Here is a 17,216-nt window from a genome sequence, read left to right on the forward strand (position 1 = left end):
GGAAAGTTTGCAAATGCAAGGTGCTGCAGTGCTACAGACCAAAAATATCCCCTCCTATGCATTATAACTCATAAAATTAATACATTTACTGTTTTGATTTTTTTTTTCTTGTTTCAGTTCTGTCATTATGTTTTTCTTACATTTGTGGTAATGCCAGTTATTTTCTGAAAGCAATAGATGTACAAAATTTGTAAATCCACAATTTAGGATATGACTGACTACAAGCTAGCAACAGCTCAAGATTTTATTTTTGCTGTGAAGGCACAACTGGAAGAAGGGACCAGAGATTATTTTTTTTTTTCTTTGTGGTTAATAAAAGAAACAAGCTTTGGTGTTCTCCTTGAGGACAAATAGAAAACTTCTACTGATTTTGCCCCGTTAGGTTCAACTCGTCTTTTTCCTGGGTTTCACGTAGAGTTAATGCTACTAGACACTTTGCCTATTTCTTTGCAACTAGTTGGAAGGGCTAACACATTCGGACTGTTTAAAATAATCTTTCACCAAAAAAACCCCACCACATTTAGAAGTTGTTACAGATACTTCCTCCTTGAAGGAATCTTTTTCACCTCAAGGGGTATGTGAACAAGCTCTTGCTCCTCAAGTTGTGTCTTGTCAGCTTATGTCCAAATTGTTCAGTTTCCTAATTGACCTGGTAGACAAATGTGTGTGACAGTCTTCTGATATCATTGATGCAGTACAATTGTCAATAAGTACATTTAAATGATACAGAATGGCAGTTACTCGGCATCAACAGTTTAGAGTCAGAATAAGGCTTCTGTATACATAGTAACGTGGTTTATGAATTGATTTACGAAGAATGAATTTGTTTTTGTATTAGTTTATGAACAGAAATGCAAAACACAGGCCATAAATATACCAGGCCTTCTAATGTGAAAAGATAAATAGCAAAAATTAATGCAATGAAAGTGAAAGAGGATTCACTATAAGAGAAAAAACAAACAATCAAACAAAAAAAACACATTTTAATTATGCATTAAGTTCCAGTTACATTGCTCATCAAAAAAATAAAATGCAAATCTCCATGTGAAAACACTGGAAAATCAGACGCTTTTCAGTTGACATGGACTTACTTACACACTCTAGAGCCTTGGGTAAAATGACCATAAAGCTGTTATTGAAGCTGCTCATGTAAACACAGTCCCTCCAATAAAAGCAAAAATAATTAACTGGCATTTTTTTTTTTGCATTAGCCGTCTTTCTAACATTGTTAACCTCACAAACTCTGGCAGTTATCTGACTCACAAGTAGTCTCATTTTAGTTATCTGAAGCATATTCTAGATTGAAATAATACCGAGTATTCTCTTCCAGAAATCTAACTGTCTTATTCAAAAAAGAAACCCTGGAATGAGATAACCATTCATGCCCTGTCAACAGAGAAAGCAGGGTCTGGTAGCAAAGAGGAAAATAAGAAACAAAGCACACGCAGGAAAAATGAACACAGTCCACCCAGATGGTTCACTGCTGGATTAAATAAGCCACTACAGCCTTTGCTTAATGAGTACCACTATAGCACTAATCCCCCTTTCTTAGATTCCTTTCTAATTTGAAGCAAAAATAGCTTGCAGCTTCTCATAGCACGGATTTGCTGCTGGCCCAGTGAGTCTGAGTACTTATTCAAGACTTCAGAGTGCGCTCTGATTAATGAAAAATTTTGAGAGTAAGGCTCAATTCAAAATTCTTGCAGACCCATTGGTAGGCAAATGACCCAAGAAAATCAATTATAGTGACATTTCAAGCAGGCTTAACTCAGGCAGACATCCTTGGTTGAAGCATGACACTCAGAAATAAGTTGCCAGTCTCAGGGAGTAACATATACATGGTCGGAGAGAGGTTTAACATATCAACAGGCAAGAAAAAAACAGCTATTTTTGTTTTCCAGAAAGCATAACAAAAGTCAGCAGCCTCATTTCTGTGACACATTAGTGTCTACAGACCATTTTCAGTTTTCTTTGCAGCGAAGTTACTGCTTTGTTTCAATGTTTAAACACCGATGCACACCACAATATCAGGGCAGAAGCAAACTGTGCTGCGGGACATCCAAACACTGAGACTTAGGCAATAAGTTAGGTTTATGAGAAGGACTATTTCTCTAAGATTTGCAATAAAATAAGTTGGTTACCTTGTGGCATATGTTACACTGAGTTCATCCAGTACATTACTAAGTTTCACTTGGAGTTCTTTTAGAACAACACTAGCTTCAGGATCCAACTGCAAAGAGATAAGTAATGTTATATTTTTCTTATATGCTTTTTTTTTTTTTTTGTTAAATTAACAAATTTGGAATTATATGCAATGATATACTGCACTATGGGAAATCAAATATGGAAACACCTGTTACAACACAGGATTGCTTAGTAAGCCTAAAATTCCAATTACCAATCAAAGGAAAATGTTTGACTGTAATAATGAGGAATTATGTTGTTGGAAATCAAAACTGTGCCACGGAGCAATGGCTTTCTGTGGGACAGTGAAAATTTTGTTAGCAGACACAAGAATAGAATGAATTACTATTTTCAGGCCAATGGTATTCACAAAGCATACCAAAAGAAGGACGCATGAGGAGTTAGTGCTTATGTTAATAATACTGTCTATGGATCTTTTCCTTCCTTCCTTCTTCCTTCCGGTGCATTTTACCACTGCCTATATTTATTTATTTATTTTGTGTTTTTCTTGGAAGATGTTTCCATTTTCCCATTAATGCTTCATGAAAGTAGAACAGCCCACTCTGGAAAAGATGGTTTGAAGACTATCCATGCTGCTTATACTGATAAAGTATGAGGGAAGTGAATCTACTGAATTTCAGTATTTCTATTTCTAAAAGCCATTAAGACATACATAATTCAAGCACAGTGCAAAACATTCAGATGTACAGGGAGAACAGCTCCTGTATCTTTCATACAAGTTTTCTAAACATAGGAAAAGAGGAAATGCAGGGGAGAAAAGTAATTTTACATTTACAGGGATGGGGATCCATGCACAGATATTTAATCAAAAAGGTACTCTTTTGGTATTGGCCAGCAGCTTGCTTTATTTGCTATATTTGCTATGTACGCTTTTTCAACTAAAAAAAAAAAAAAAAAGACTTTTTTCTTTCTCCTTAAGCTGTAACATTCAGGAAAAATAGTTACAGCCCATTGTAGGATATGATTGATGATCATCAGGACCAACAGCAGAATACAAATTAATAGCTGATGTTCCAGGTTTTTCAGCTATCTGCACTGTACTGTTAGGGAGTGATTTTCAGTGATAATCCTCAAATTCTGGGCTCGGTTCTGCAATAATGTCAGATAAAGATCTTCAGCCAATTTCAAAGGAAATTTTGCATTTGGAATACATAATCAGGTCATGTTCATATCTTTTGACTGTATGAGTGGGGTTTAGTGCTTATTCTTCATCTGATGCTTCAGAGAGTATTTCAGAGTACTATGGTGCAGTAGGTCAACTCTTTTAATCATACTTTAGAGAAATGAGTAAGCTGTGTCACAGCACATTGGATGTCTTACATAGGACTACACAGGAATTCTAATGCAAAATACAGGAAAATCTAAATAAACCCTGAAACACCCCCAAAGATCTACTGTGTTAAGTCTTACGCCATCCTTTCTCTCCTTAAAGATTATGTGTGGTTTAAAACCATAGAAAATCTGGCATGTTCATTAGTTTGTCAAAAATATGAAATAGGTGAAGAGGGTAATCGCCATATGTCCTTTAGAATATAGTGATGTGTAGCACTTTTCTAATCCGAGAAGCTGCTATTTTAACACTGTGAATATTTTGTTTTTATTTATTTTGCATTGTGAGAGGTTCTGTTGCTTCTCCACTTCATGTCTTAGTAATTTCCCTGGCAGATAAACTCTGACAGTTCAAACACTTAAAGTGATTGCTTTCCTTCATATGAAAAGCAGAGACTGAAAAACTAATTTTACTGAAACGTCTGTATTAGTTAGCAAAGCTAGAGTTGACTAATGAAGGCAGCAATTTTTCCAGAAGATGTGTTTAACTAGGGAATTATAACACCTCCTTTGGTAGGATGCATACAAAACATAAACTTAAGAACTCCACTAGAATATTAACACATTTAACAACAAAAAAAAAATGAACGCAAATGCATTCACATTGAACATGGTACACTTTAAAGAAAACACAGAATACTGGGCAGTGTGGGAATAAAAATGTTGTTTTTGCAGAGTTACGTTGTTTAAAGGTGAGGAGTGGGGTATTGAGATATGCTTGCAGTGATAAGAAAACTTAGCAGGCATCCTTGTAAAATGCAGACAACCAGACTCATTAGAACAATTAGGTGAAAATCACGGTGTTAAGTCAAGTCAGATAACTGAAGAAACATTACCACTTCAAACAGTAAAAAAGTCAAAAGAAATTTGAAATTTAACAGGCCAGCAACTGAAGGCCATGCATTGTCTATGAAGCATCAGATAGATTGTGAACCTGGATTACCCACTCAGTGGGGAAACAGGGGAGGGTCCTGTCATCAAAAAGTGTATAAACTGTTTTGGCACCAGTAGGTGTGCTCCTGCTTGTGGGACGCCCGCCATTGCAATCACGAATAAATTACTACTTCACTGAGATCCTTGCCTGAGCCTAAGTTATTGGCTACGGAGTGTTTCTCACAGGCAGGCAGAAGACTAAATTTCTTACCACATTATGCACAAGCTAGAGAATCATCTTTTTACTAGGTCAATGTAGTTATTTTCTATCAGAGGTTGTTGTGAAAACCCCAAAATACATTTGCTAAATTCTCCTGAAATTGGACTTAGTTTGGTCAACTAGGAGGATCAATTACTAGAAGGGTCAATTACTAATATCATATTGTGAACAAAACACACATTATAGAAAGGTGTATGCAAGCGCTTACAGTTTTAGGGGACTTCGTGCTCACAAATTACACAAACTAGTTTGTGTGCACAGCTGGAGGCAGCTGGCAGGACATCCAGCCTTGTGAATACACATGTTCGTGCTTACTAATGCAGTGTCACAGGGAGCGGTGGAATATAAAGAGGTATGCAGGCTGACCATCCAGGTGACAGATACCTGGTGGTGTTGTGATGACTAAGAATACGTTAACAATGTTTCTGAGTACCACTGTTTTTTTTATTTAAACACAGGACAACTTGAGTTCTTCACCAAAACTAAAATGTGCACTTTTCATCTACTTTACCATGTCTCCTCTGTGTGTCAGTGAGTTCCCAGGGCAAATCAGAGGGTCCTCAGGCATCAGTCCTTGTCTGGCACCATCCAAATATACCTCAGCTATGAGCCACTTTTTGTCTGATATGAAATGACTATGGACTACTAAGTTCTGTACTGTGAAAGTCCTTGGGGAGTATACTATTGGTAAAGATGGCTTTAGAATGGCCTTGGTGCAGTGGAGATAAGATGTAGCAGCTTTTGGTACCACTGCACATCACAAACTAATTTTTATGGATTTTCTTCCGCATGTCTTATCTTTGATGCATAAATTAATCCACTGATTTGTTAATTAAAAAAATAGGTTCAGCTGTGATGCCTTGAAAAAAAATATTGGAGAATAAAAAAGGAATTTCAGTGGAAGCAGAGACTTTTACTGTTTCCCTCTTAAATATTCTATAAAGTTGCAATTCACTACATGTCTGCATTCTGCAAAAATGACAGTGCTGACAGCATAAAATCACAAAAAGCTCATAAAGGATTTTTTTTTGTTTGTTTGTTTGTGCTTTTGAAAGATCTAATATTTCACCAATGGTGTGAACAACAACTGCTAAGGTGCTTTTTACCAGGTTTGCTTATTCTCAAGAAAGTATTGTGTGGGAAATGCACTATAGGAATGTGCAAATGGTTTAGCTTAATGAAGTGAGACTTACACAGGTTGACATAACAACACTTACTACTTGAGAAAATAACACACAGCTTTCAAAGCCACTGTGTAAAGGAAATAAAACTCCCAGTGAGGCAGATCAGTAATGCAGAGGTGAGTTCATTTATCCAGTGACCAAGAAAAGTCCTGAGCATTGTTGACTAATATTGCTTCCTAACAAGAGAGTAATGATTAAAACAAGCATCTGTTTCACAAGCTCATCTGCTGTTGGAAAACTGCAAATCTGATAGCGCAGAGTTATTATGGGAAGGGAAATTTGTAAGAACTTGGGTAAATGGAATTTTTATTAGTAGCAGTTTAAGAAAATAGATACAAACATGCTCAGCTGCAGAACTCTCAGCTACCCAGACAGATTATGAATTTTAGGGGTACCCTAGTCCTAATGTTATGCTACTTTGCAATCATCTAGGAGGAAAGGTAGGCAAAAGAGAATGCTAATCAGCATTGAAGATTATGTCATATGAGGATATAGATAAAGCATCTACAGTATTGGAGACTTTTTTTTCTTCAAGTCTTGCTTGCTCCTATAGAAGAATGAAAATCAAGAATAAAAAACAAAAACCCCAAATCCAACATGCTGAATAATTTTTTCAGGAAAAGAAAAAAGAAAACATAACTGAACGGGTTACTGCGGAAGGAAAGAAGACATCATTAAAGTGCCATAACTAATGTAAGAATTGCTAGAGAGGAAAGACCATTTATCTCAGCTTTTTGTGTTGCATTTACAGTTCATGACATATGTGGGCTAGTCTTCAAATATCGTGGTATGCTGCTAGCTGTCAAAATCTGGATTTTGTTTTTAAAGACACATTTTATTTGAGTAGGTGAAATGCTACTAACCTGTTAATTTGTAAACCATACTCTTCTGTCTTTCTTATATAAATAAAATTTATAAATTTCTTTATAAACATTTAAAATAAAAATATAAACACATTTTTATATAAATATATAATTATATTTCTTTATAAAGATTTGTCTTCATAAATATTTTTTTTACCATCTTAAATAATATTTTTTTTTTTTTTTTTACCCACAACAGAACACACACCTTAGTCTGTTGGCACACTTCATACAATCTGTTAATTATGGATTATTTAATAGATATTTAGTAGTTCAACTTTTACTTAATGCTAAATAAAAGCAAAAAATAGTTTTGTTGAACAGGTGAAAGTATTTTAAAAAATGTTTGTACATAATTGCTTCTAAATGCTGCTTAAAGCTGTGATTTTTTTTTTTTATGCTACAAACCTTGGAAATGAGTTATAGTTCTGATAAATTTGGCTGCTTTTTGTATAATGTGTTAAATGGAGCTATTCTATGCTGTAATTTAATGCACAGACATAATCTTGTTAATGTCAAATTTGTTTCCATAGGAAACTACAGAGATGAAAATTACTTTTGCATGAGTTAATTGAAACCTTTCTAATCTTAATTCCATTTATCTGCATTTATCTGGAATTTCACAGCATAGTTTGCTTATACTTTCTTAATGGGACTACCTGGTTACCTCTGTTCAGAAAAACAAACAAACAAAAAAACGTGAAATATTTACATCTAGGAAAGAGACAGCTATTTATCAGACCTGTCGCTTCAGTGACAGATCCCCCCAGCTGACTGCCTAGGTACGATGCATACAATTTAGACACTTTAGAAGTATTCTGCCTAAATATTTTATGGGTCTGGGCATTTGTCATTCTATCAAAGTCTTCAGGCCCACATGTAGATTTCTGTAGGAATTCCTGAGCATTGCATGTAAAGCTGGAACTAAAGTTACTGGAGTGGAAATATGATTTACCTATATTTGATATAATACTTTTGCACATAATCTACTTTGCTTTCAATTTTTATTTTTATTTTTTAATAAAAGACAACTAATTGATATAGCTCATTTCTGCTGTATTTTGCCATGTGGGGAAAAGCAAAACAAATATTAGCTCTTTTTTCTTTCCCTTTTATCAGCTCCCAGTGTGTCAAACACAAAAGAATGATTTAGTGAAGATGTAAGCAATCTTTTTTAGACTAAACAAACTGGAGGTCAAAACAAAATTCTACATTATGATAGTCTGCTTACCACTATTTTGTCATTGACTTGACCAAAAAGAAAAGTGGGTTGTATCCCACTTTACTATCTTCATTATGGCAAACTGCTCTCATTCATATAATCCTGTAAGAACTCCTCCCCGTTAAGCTACGGCAGAGAAGAAGAGTTAATGAAGAAACTCATTTTGTTCAGGCTATTTTATTTTAATGTCAGGAGAGCAGAGAGCCTAGTTTTTTCTCTGTTTATACAGCTCCCTGTCCTGCAATGTATAATAGGCCTAATCTGAATATAGGGACTGCCATTTGATTGTGGTATTTTGACTGCATAATTTGAAAGACATACTGCTCATAATGTGGCACTGAGGACATTAACAACATTTAATTTTTCTTAGAATTAGTTTTGCTTTAACTGAGATATAATTTATTCTGTTAAAATTATCTGGCTTTTTTTGCCCTCCACAAGCAAAAAATGTAACTATTTTCTCTTGTAAGGAAGCTGCTTACAGGCTTTATTTCTGGCTTTAAGTACTAGTTTAACAAGGCAAATTGGCCATTAGCATTTATGGTCTTGGAATGTCTAGGGAATTATCTATTCCAATTGGAGGACAAATACTTTAGGGGCACTTGGATATGAATGAAAAAAAATAGAACATGAATGTACTTCTCTGCAAGAAATTGTCCTAATGAGAAACAAACAAAACCTTGAATGTAGGTTGCAGGGGCAAAGTGTTTTGTGGTTCACTACACTGCCAGCAGCAACATCCCAGCCACTTTCCCCATTCAGGTCAAAGCCTGGTGCTGATCAGGTTTTGGAATGAAATTCCACCCTAAGATGTATATAAGAGATTAGTGAGGAGACTGAAAGTGCTGTAAATTTTTTTTTTTTTTTTTGTGAAAATTAAACTTGTGCTTTTTTTATTTGTTATAATTTATAAAGATGAGGAAATAAGTATTTTGGACTTTTCTTTTCAATAGAGCTGTTTTTCTTAAATATTGCATATTAATTCTGCCCATCCTTGAGTTTGTTGGAGCAGCTGTTAAAGGCCTATTTATTTTTATTAATGTGTTACTGTTACCATAGCACCATGCTCTTTTTTAAAAATATAAGTTAGTCTTTGTTGCTCACTGGGTCTTCTAAAAAGAAAAAAAAAAGGTATCCCTTTATTTGGGAGGTTCATCTGGAAGTTGCTATTCATTACTGTCCAGTGAGCAGGAAATGGGGGAGTATTTTACCTCTGCAGAGCCCTGCTGTAAATGTTTTAATACAAAAACTGTGTGTTTTCCAATTCTCTAATGCATTAGTTCTAAGGTTTATGAAAGTATGAAACTTGTCTCAAGAAAAAGCTGATATATATGTAACTTCTTTTCTTCAAGCCAGCTAGTGATAATAAGGATAGTATATTCATGATATAAGTATTGCTTTTTAACAAGAAGGCAGGTTTCTGTGTCTTGAAAAGATTTTAATTTCATAATTAGCTTTCAAAACAGGCAGTTAAAAACACAGATAATAGTTATTGTTAGAAATAGTCAGAAACATTTATGACTGTTATCTGCAAGCACATGTACACACCTACAGAAGGTGAATTCCAAAAATAGACTGAGATCTTGAGCATTTTAAAATGTTTTCTGATACATTAGTCAAATAAGCATGATTTTGTTTAAATAAATACATATGACAAGTTTGAAGTATTCACGTAGAAGACTAGCAGTTGGCCAAGCAAGCATTTGCTACCTTGTTTTTTTGTGCTATTTAACTAAAACAAAACAAGCAAACAAACAAAAAACAACAGCCAGGCTTTCAAAATCAATACTATTTCATCACCAAAATGGTAATAATTCAAAAAAGAATATATTAGCGTTTATTCTGATTAGCCAAATGAATTTTTACAAGTGTAGAACTGTAATCCTCATTCATACACATGGTCATTCAACATGCGAAGACTAGAATCGGCAAGTACTGAAACACATATTTATGCCCCTTTCCTGTTGACTGGACTTCAGGCCCTTTTAAAGTCTTAATATATATAAAAGGAAATAAAACCAAGCATTTTCTGGACTGTTGAGTAGCAGCTCTTGCTGAAATAGTGCCTAATCTTGGATAGAAGTAAGCCCTCAGATATTGAAAAGTGCACTTAAAAATATTTTCATAGCTTTTTAGAAATTCTGAAAGACTTCACACTATCTGCCTAGTAAAACATTTCAATTTAGAGTGTCAACTGAAAGCCCAAGCATAGCTCTTTTTTATTTTAGTTTGTAGGGTATTACACAAATGCATCAATGGGGATTAGTAGGAAATGTGACTGTTATTAGCCTTAGAAAATATGTTCAGGAATAATAAAAGATGCTTACTATCACAAACCTCATAAGAGAATCTCTCTCCTTCTTTCTTCTGCTCAGTGGATTGCAAGTCAAAGGCATTAGACAAAGACATGACACATTACAGACAAAGCACAAGGCACATATTTTGCAAAATTTTCAGATACAGGCAAAACATACCAATACATAAAAAAGCAAAGTATGGTCCAATACAAATGTTAAAGTAAAGCTGACAGTACAGACTACAACACAAAACACTCAGTGCTGATAGAACTTTACAGATCATTAGCATATTTCTGTGAAATAATGCTAAGTCTTTCTGGCATTGCCAGGGCATTAAATAGTTCTGCATATACTGTTTTTGAAATTCTGATTTTCTTTGCAAGCAGAAGTGAAGGCTGTTACTGGGTTGAAAACATGGTGCTAATGATCTCTAAGGAACTTTGAGTGATCCAGGAAAAAAATACAACTCACCTCCTTCCCTCCCATGGACTCAAACATTTTCTCGAGCTGGACTCGTAACTGTTGAATGTTGTTCATCAAGATACAGGGCTAAAAAGAAAACACAAGATGTGAGAAATAGGCATATTTCTTTTATGCATGAATATGTGCATTCATAGTCTCTAGGCTGAAGGCAAGTTCTTCAGCAGCCCTACATTCATGTAGTTAGGTTCTTAGAGACAAATCTGTGTTTCCTGAGCTCTGCTGCCTCTCCTTCCTTATTTCACACTCCTCTTTGCCCAGCCAGCAAACCCACACAGCCAGTGACTGTCCGTTATGCCCTTAAGACAATGTTGCCCCGCAGGAGACTGAATACCTTCTCCCAACCAGCTGGGCAGTTTTCAGATCTCAGTGTTTTCCCTTGGAAAATTGGAAAAAAAGATGAGAAGGTATATTCAGAATCAGAACACACAGATTTTTACTCACCACATTTTCTTTATCACAATATGAGCTGAAGTAATTTGAAATAATTGCAGCATACTGAAGCAGCACCTTGTTGATAGTCTAGGAGAGGAGAAGAAAGTTTTAAATGATATCATCACGCAAAACAAAAATAAAAAATGAACACAAAAAGGTTTGTAAAAGTTACAGATTTTACAGGTGCTTACATATTTTGTATGTTTTATTTAACTTCAGATTTAATTTAAACAATCCAGTGAACACATTTTCAAATCCCTGCATGGCAGATGGTGTTTTGTTCTTAATGGAATGTAATCTTCAATACCAGAGGGACTATTGTTGTCATACTGATTTTGAGAAGCACTGAGGGCTCTAGTCCTTTGCAGTGTGCTACATACGTAATGGAAGGGTAGCAAACTCAAAAAATCCTCTAGGGTGACAACGCATAGATTAAAAATATAATGGAAAAATAAGACCAAGGGAGCACTTTTCAAAGCTTAGCAATATGAGCTTAGTTTGCAATAACCTTGTAAATAAGAACTTTGCAAATGGAAAAATATTACAATGGAAACACAGGAATAAAGTCAATGCAAACTATTTTAAAGATATCACAGCTATATTGGAAATATGAAGCTTGTGAGGAAGTGTTACAATCCAAACAGAAAGCTGGCCTAACTAAGTTGAGTTTATCAAGCAGCAGGTGAATAAGAACTACCACCTCAGGGCTTCAACCAACAATGCTTTATTGCCATACCTTGAATTTTACCTTCCCTTGCACTGACTAATTAGATAGTAACATTTCTCTGAGCTGCTCCATTAGTTGGATAGTAATCAGTGCTTAGCAAGAATAATAACTGGTTATATAAGCAATACATACATATGAAATCTCAGGATATAATTTTATAAACTGGTAAATGATTTTGTGAAAATAGACAAAAATAGTGTTTTAAGAACAAACCAGACAGTATGTCTTTCTAGGGATCACAGTCAGAGAAGGGATTGCTTCTGAATAACACTGGAATTAGCTTTTAAGTACAGTGTTAACACAATGGCACTCTCTCTGAAACTTATATGAGATGCACTGATTTTAACCTACCTTTGCAAATCTTCTCATTAAATGAGATAGTGCTTCTGGATTAGGACATTCCAGTTTCCTGATAATCTCAAAGCTTTGATTGAGCTGTGTGAAGACATCAACCACAGAACAAGAAAAAAGGGCATGATCTGATGTTTGCTGAAACTAGAGAAAGAAGACATTCAAGTGAGTTAATACTTGTTTGAACTGTATAACTGTTTTTGAAATTCCTCCTAGAATCAGAATAAGTAACAAATAAATAAAATCTTACTGGTAATACTGAGAATTGTGACTTTTCACCTTTATGTTACTTTCAGTCCCCTTAGAAATAAAAGCAAAATTCTCTTTCATGACATCATTATCACATAAGTGTTTAGTAAAGTTATAGACTGAAGTCTATGAGGAATGTAGGCAGATGGAATTAGAGCAGGAGTTTGTTCATAGGGTTATCTTTTAAGTATTGTTACTGACTGTTTATTTTAGGAGGCCTAATGAGCATTCTGCAGGATCAAGTGTACTTCTGGTTTTGCAGTACTAAATAACTGTGTTGCCTTAGTACATTCTTTTTCTTTGCTTTAAAAAATAAGGACTCACCCCATCTTTTTTGTCCCTTTCTAGTGCTCCATGAAGATACTCCATTGAGACATCCTCATTTTCATCCAGCCACTGAATGACAAATGGTTCAAACCACCTGAATATTAGAAACAATCTTGTAAAGTAAGTACATTCCATAAAGATCCTGAGAGAAGAGGTGCCACCCCACCCAGCAGTTTGGCACTTTGTGCCTCCATATTTGTTCTAGTTGTCAAAAAGTCTTTCATCCTAGAAAAAAATTTGTCACCAAAGGCACTGTGGCTACCAAAATGTTTTTCAGGCTTCATCTCCACACTATTCTAAATGGTCTACCCCAATGATGTAGAATTTGCAGTTGCCATTGGAGAAATGAACCCATGTTTTCAGGGGATCATATTCATATTTATTTTAGAATGTCTCTTTTTTCAGTATTGTTTCTTTTTTACCTTTATTATTATTATTATTTGCATGTGAAATAACTTGGAGAAAGCTTTTCTTTAATAAAATGTCAGCTGTTCAATTCTTATTCAATTTACCTAGATTTTTTTGAAGCAGTGACAGCTGCCCAATCATTTTGGCAAACCGGAAAACTTGCTGAAGATTAAAGATTGTAAATAAATATTGCTTGTACAGAAGTGTACGATTGAATTTATTAATTTCAGAAGGAAAGGTGAAAATGAAAACAGCAGATGAATATTAATCCATTGCAGTGATAATAATTTCAGTAGTGTATCCCATTAGCTTTGTATCTTGATCCAGATTTGTGTATGAAATGAATGCAGGGGCCAAGAACTAATATTGCTGCTGTTCCCACATTTCATTCCTTACTCAGGAAGTAAGTAATTCATTTCCTCACTCAGGAAACTTAACTATTAACAGTTTTAAAAATTAATTTTGTACAATGAAGAATTAAAGAGGATGAAGTGAAAAAAGCATATTTAAAATTATTAGTGCTACACCTTTTGATATCTTGCACAAACTTGAGCAAAACTTTTTGAAGAAAATAAAATGCACCAAGCCCAAACTCACGGGATACTTCCCTACACACTACTTACAGAGAGTATTCAGGCACTGCATCCTTGAAAGCATGGAGCTCTCGCACATACTCATTATAAAACCATTTCACTTTGAAGTGCAAATTCATGTAATCCGTGCTCTTGCATAACCGCTGCTTTTCATGTTCTGCAATGGAAGGAGTTGAAATAAAAGCATTTAATAACATTTTGACAGTAAATAACATTCTTGTGTCTCAATGCACTACTGATACAGTAACAATGCAGTACTTGCATTTTAAAGCCCAACTGGTTTGATTTTTTTTTTGAGGTAGTAGCAGCTGTGGAGTTTCTGAGTACCCTTAGGAAAAAACAAACAAACAAATAAATAAAAAAACAGAAAACAAAGACCAAACTACAAGTTAGGACTTTCAACTCTCTTTGCTGCAGTGAGAAAACCTCACAGATTTACTGACTCTGTTGTTTAGATTCTTCTTTGGTTGTTACAAATTCCATAAAAAGCTGTTTTAGGTGTCAAGTTAGAAAAGAAGACTGTAGCTGTATAGTAACGAAATGCAGTAACAGCTGTACATGTCAGTCCTATCTGTGAATCCTGCATTTGCAAATGGGCTCCATTTATCACATTCAGTTAAGAATGAGAAAGAGGAGACAAATTTGCGGCTCTACAGCCATGTGATTTATAGATGGCACAAGTAGAAAAACTGCCTTAATAAAATGGATTTGAAGATTATCAAATGGGCTTCTCCACCTTTTCAATGGCTTCCTATTTTTAACATAATGGATACGAAGATGATTGCAGGAGTAATGAAACCACCTGTTACTTTGGAGCAATTGTATCTGGAACTTTTTATTCACTAACTTCCTGTTTCATAAGAAACCTGAGAGAAGAATACCAGGTCAAGGAAGGACTCACACCTTGAAGCTCAATTCTAAATCCTCTCCCCTAACCACTTCCACTTCCTGTATTTTTAAAGGCTATTTTAATTGGTTTGTAACAAATGTATATATTTCTTTCAGGATTATGACCCTTATTTTAGCCTTTCCACTGTGCTCCACGTTCTTTTCTATCCATCCACTTCAGACCCTGAACACCAAATCCATTCTTTCATTTTATTAGCTAGCAGGCACTTTATCCTTGCTCAAGTTTTTCATTTCCTTTTCCCACAGCAGGAAACTGTGGATTCACAAATCTTGAGCAGAGTAATCTTTCCTTTACTTTCTGCACACAGCTTCCTAAAATCTCCACAGATGGCATCTGTTTGAAGTGTCTTGTCACTTTCACAGTCTTCCTTAAACCAAAAATCTCTTATTCCTGCTCACTTAAAAAGTGAACTAGTACAGATGCCCAGCAGGAGTGACATTATTTTGTAAATATTATGCATAAACATTTCACCTCTTTCAAACCATCTTTCTGGTCCTCACTTCTGCCTGCATCGTAAATTTTATTACAAATTACAAAGATTTTTCGTTCATATTTGGATGTGAATCTAATTTAAAATAATAGTGGAAGCATCCCATCCTCTGTCATACACACACCTGAATACACGACTCAGTAGTCTGTCAGTGTAAATACACTATGAAACATTCTCTGTTTTTCAGATCTGACCAGGTACATTAACAGGAACTTTTTAGGTTTTTTATTATGCTAAATCAATGCTCCATTAATATCACAGTACCTTCCCCCCCCCCCCCCAAAAAAAAAAAAAAAAAGTTTTAGAAGCATGTTATTACACAGTGAATTACTAAGGTTTTGTGTGAATCAACTTATGAAATACTCCCGGGGGCTCTTACTGCCTTTTTAGCATTGTGTTACCATTTGCACCTTTATTAACTTTTCATTACTCTAAAGAAAAAACAGTAAATCAGCTTCTGTCTAAACATTGCATTTGAGAGTACTACAAATTCTCCCTAGCATAATTATTGGTTTCTAGCTTTAAACAGAACCATAGAGAAAGATTTATGCCTACTCTCATGGTTCTTACTTTCTACACACTTGAAGAATCTTATTTTTCTGTTCTGGTAGGAATTTTTCCACAATCTGTTAATGTAGATAGCTAGATTTCCAAACATTTGCTCAATAACAGGTAGTTCTTATAAGTGAGACCAGTCTTTGAGAACAACTGTCTTACTGCTATCAAATTATTTACACATCTATTGTTTAAATTAAGAAAAATCCCTTATTGCATTCCCAATAAAGTGGAAATTCTGAAATGAATAGAATTTTTTCTTTCGAGTTTTACATGAACGAGTTATTAGTTTACACTATGCAACTTAAGAAAGCTGTAGTATCACAAACCATGCAAATGCTTATTTCATTTCTAGTAATCAGCTACTACCAGTGATGGGCAAATTTGTCCAGGAGGGTACAACTTATATTTTCTTTTGGAAGTTTAGATCTAACTTATATTAGAAATGGGTACACAAGTAATTCATGATAAATTGAGTGATTTTTTTTTTCTTCTCTAGGCTATTATACTGTGGAAAGAATATTTCAAAAATCTTATAGGATATTACATGTGGCTACATATAGGTGAAAAATACATACTAAAATCCTAATATTAACATATAAGAATATCAGAAAATACTTTGCATGGTCTACAAAATCATTTGGTATCTATGCATATTATTTCTTCAGCATACAGAAAGAAAAGAACAGGTGAGACAGGTGCACATAAGAGTCAGCCCATGACAATTTTAACTGGATGATATTAGATGAGTTCATTCACAATAACCGTGAATGTAGGTTAGAAAGCATAGGAACATCACTGTAGGCATTCTGAATTTAGATTAGGACCCATGGATGTTTCCACAATTTCTAAAAAACTCACACAAGTTAATACAAATGTGAAACAACACAGGCTATATATTTTCAGTTTGAAGATCTAGAGCTATAGACTTAACCTCTGTACTATTGAAATGAAATGAAAGACTATAAGTGAATGTAACATATTGGATCAGGCCATGGATGAAGAAGAAAGCAAATTTAAAGTTCATAACTGGCTTAGAAGGAAACATTACATTCTACTAGACATTTCATCTCAGTGTTTTCACACTTTGCTAAAGGCAATGGAAGTCACTGGTTATTAACTGAAATACAGAGCAGGACGCAACTAATTTATAATTATGTGTAATTTACATTTGTTTTGATAATGTGAAATACTACTGACCTTTCTGAAAGGGCTCTTTGTGTCAGGGTAAATATAATAAACTGAAAACTAAGACTGAAAAACTTGTTCTGTCATTACCTCTTTTTTTTTTTTTTTAAATTGCAATTCCTAGAACTGATTTGCAATTGATAATAATAAAAAAAATCTCTTCTAATTCTCATTTAAAAAATGTCCTTTCACAAGAGACTTCTACATACTCAATTTTATCTCTGCATTTGCTCAGAAATTTTCATCAAAA

General features: G+C 34.6%; 1 protein-coding gene and 1 long non-coding RNA gene across 6 annotated transcripts in view; one reads left to right on the top strand and one right to left on the bottom strand.

Annotated features, from left to right (window-relative positions):
* Positions 1-17,216, top strand: part of LOC106033679 (uncharacterized) — a 103,545-nt gene that overhangs the window by 61,332 nt on the left and 24,997 nt on the right. For all 5 annotated transcript variants that reach the window (XR_010834287.1, XR_010834285.1, XR_001205476.3 and 2 more), the window contains one exon: positions 12,844-12,942. This is a non-coding gene — a long non-coding RNA (uncharacterized lncRNA). The remainder of the gene's footprint in view (positions 1-12,843; positions 12,943-17,216) is intronic.
* The window catches only part of UNC13C (unc-13 homolog C), a 161,110-nt gene that overhangs the window by 28,357 nt on the left and 115,537 nt on the right, over positions 1-17,216 (bottom strand). The window contains exons 19-24 of the mRNA XM_013177313.3: positions 13,854-13,980; positions 12,820-12,916; positions 12,247-12,390; positions 11,178-11,255; positions 10,725-10,802; positions 2,142-2,230 (exon numbers count right to left, since the gene is read on the bottom strand). Coding sequence (XP_013032767.3) covers positions 2,142-2,230; positions 10,725-10,802; positions 11,178-11,255; positions 12,247-12,390; positions 12,820-12,916; positions 13,854-13,980 — 613 coding nt within the window. The remainder of the gene's footprint in view (positions 1-2,141; positions 2,231-10,724; positions 10,803-11,177; positions 11,256-12,246; positions 12,391-12,819; positions 12,917-13,853; positions 13,981-17,216) is intronic.

The sequence above is a fragment of the Anser cygnoides genome, chromosome 11 (assembly GCF_040182565.1).
Source record: "Anser cygnoides isolate HZ-2024a breed goose chromosome 11, Taihu_goose_T2T_genome, whole genome shotgun sequence".
NCBI classification, from domain to species: Eukaryota; Metazoa; Chordata; class Aves; order Anseriformes; family Anatidae; genus Anser; species Anser cygnoides.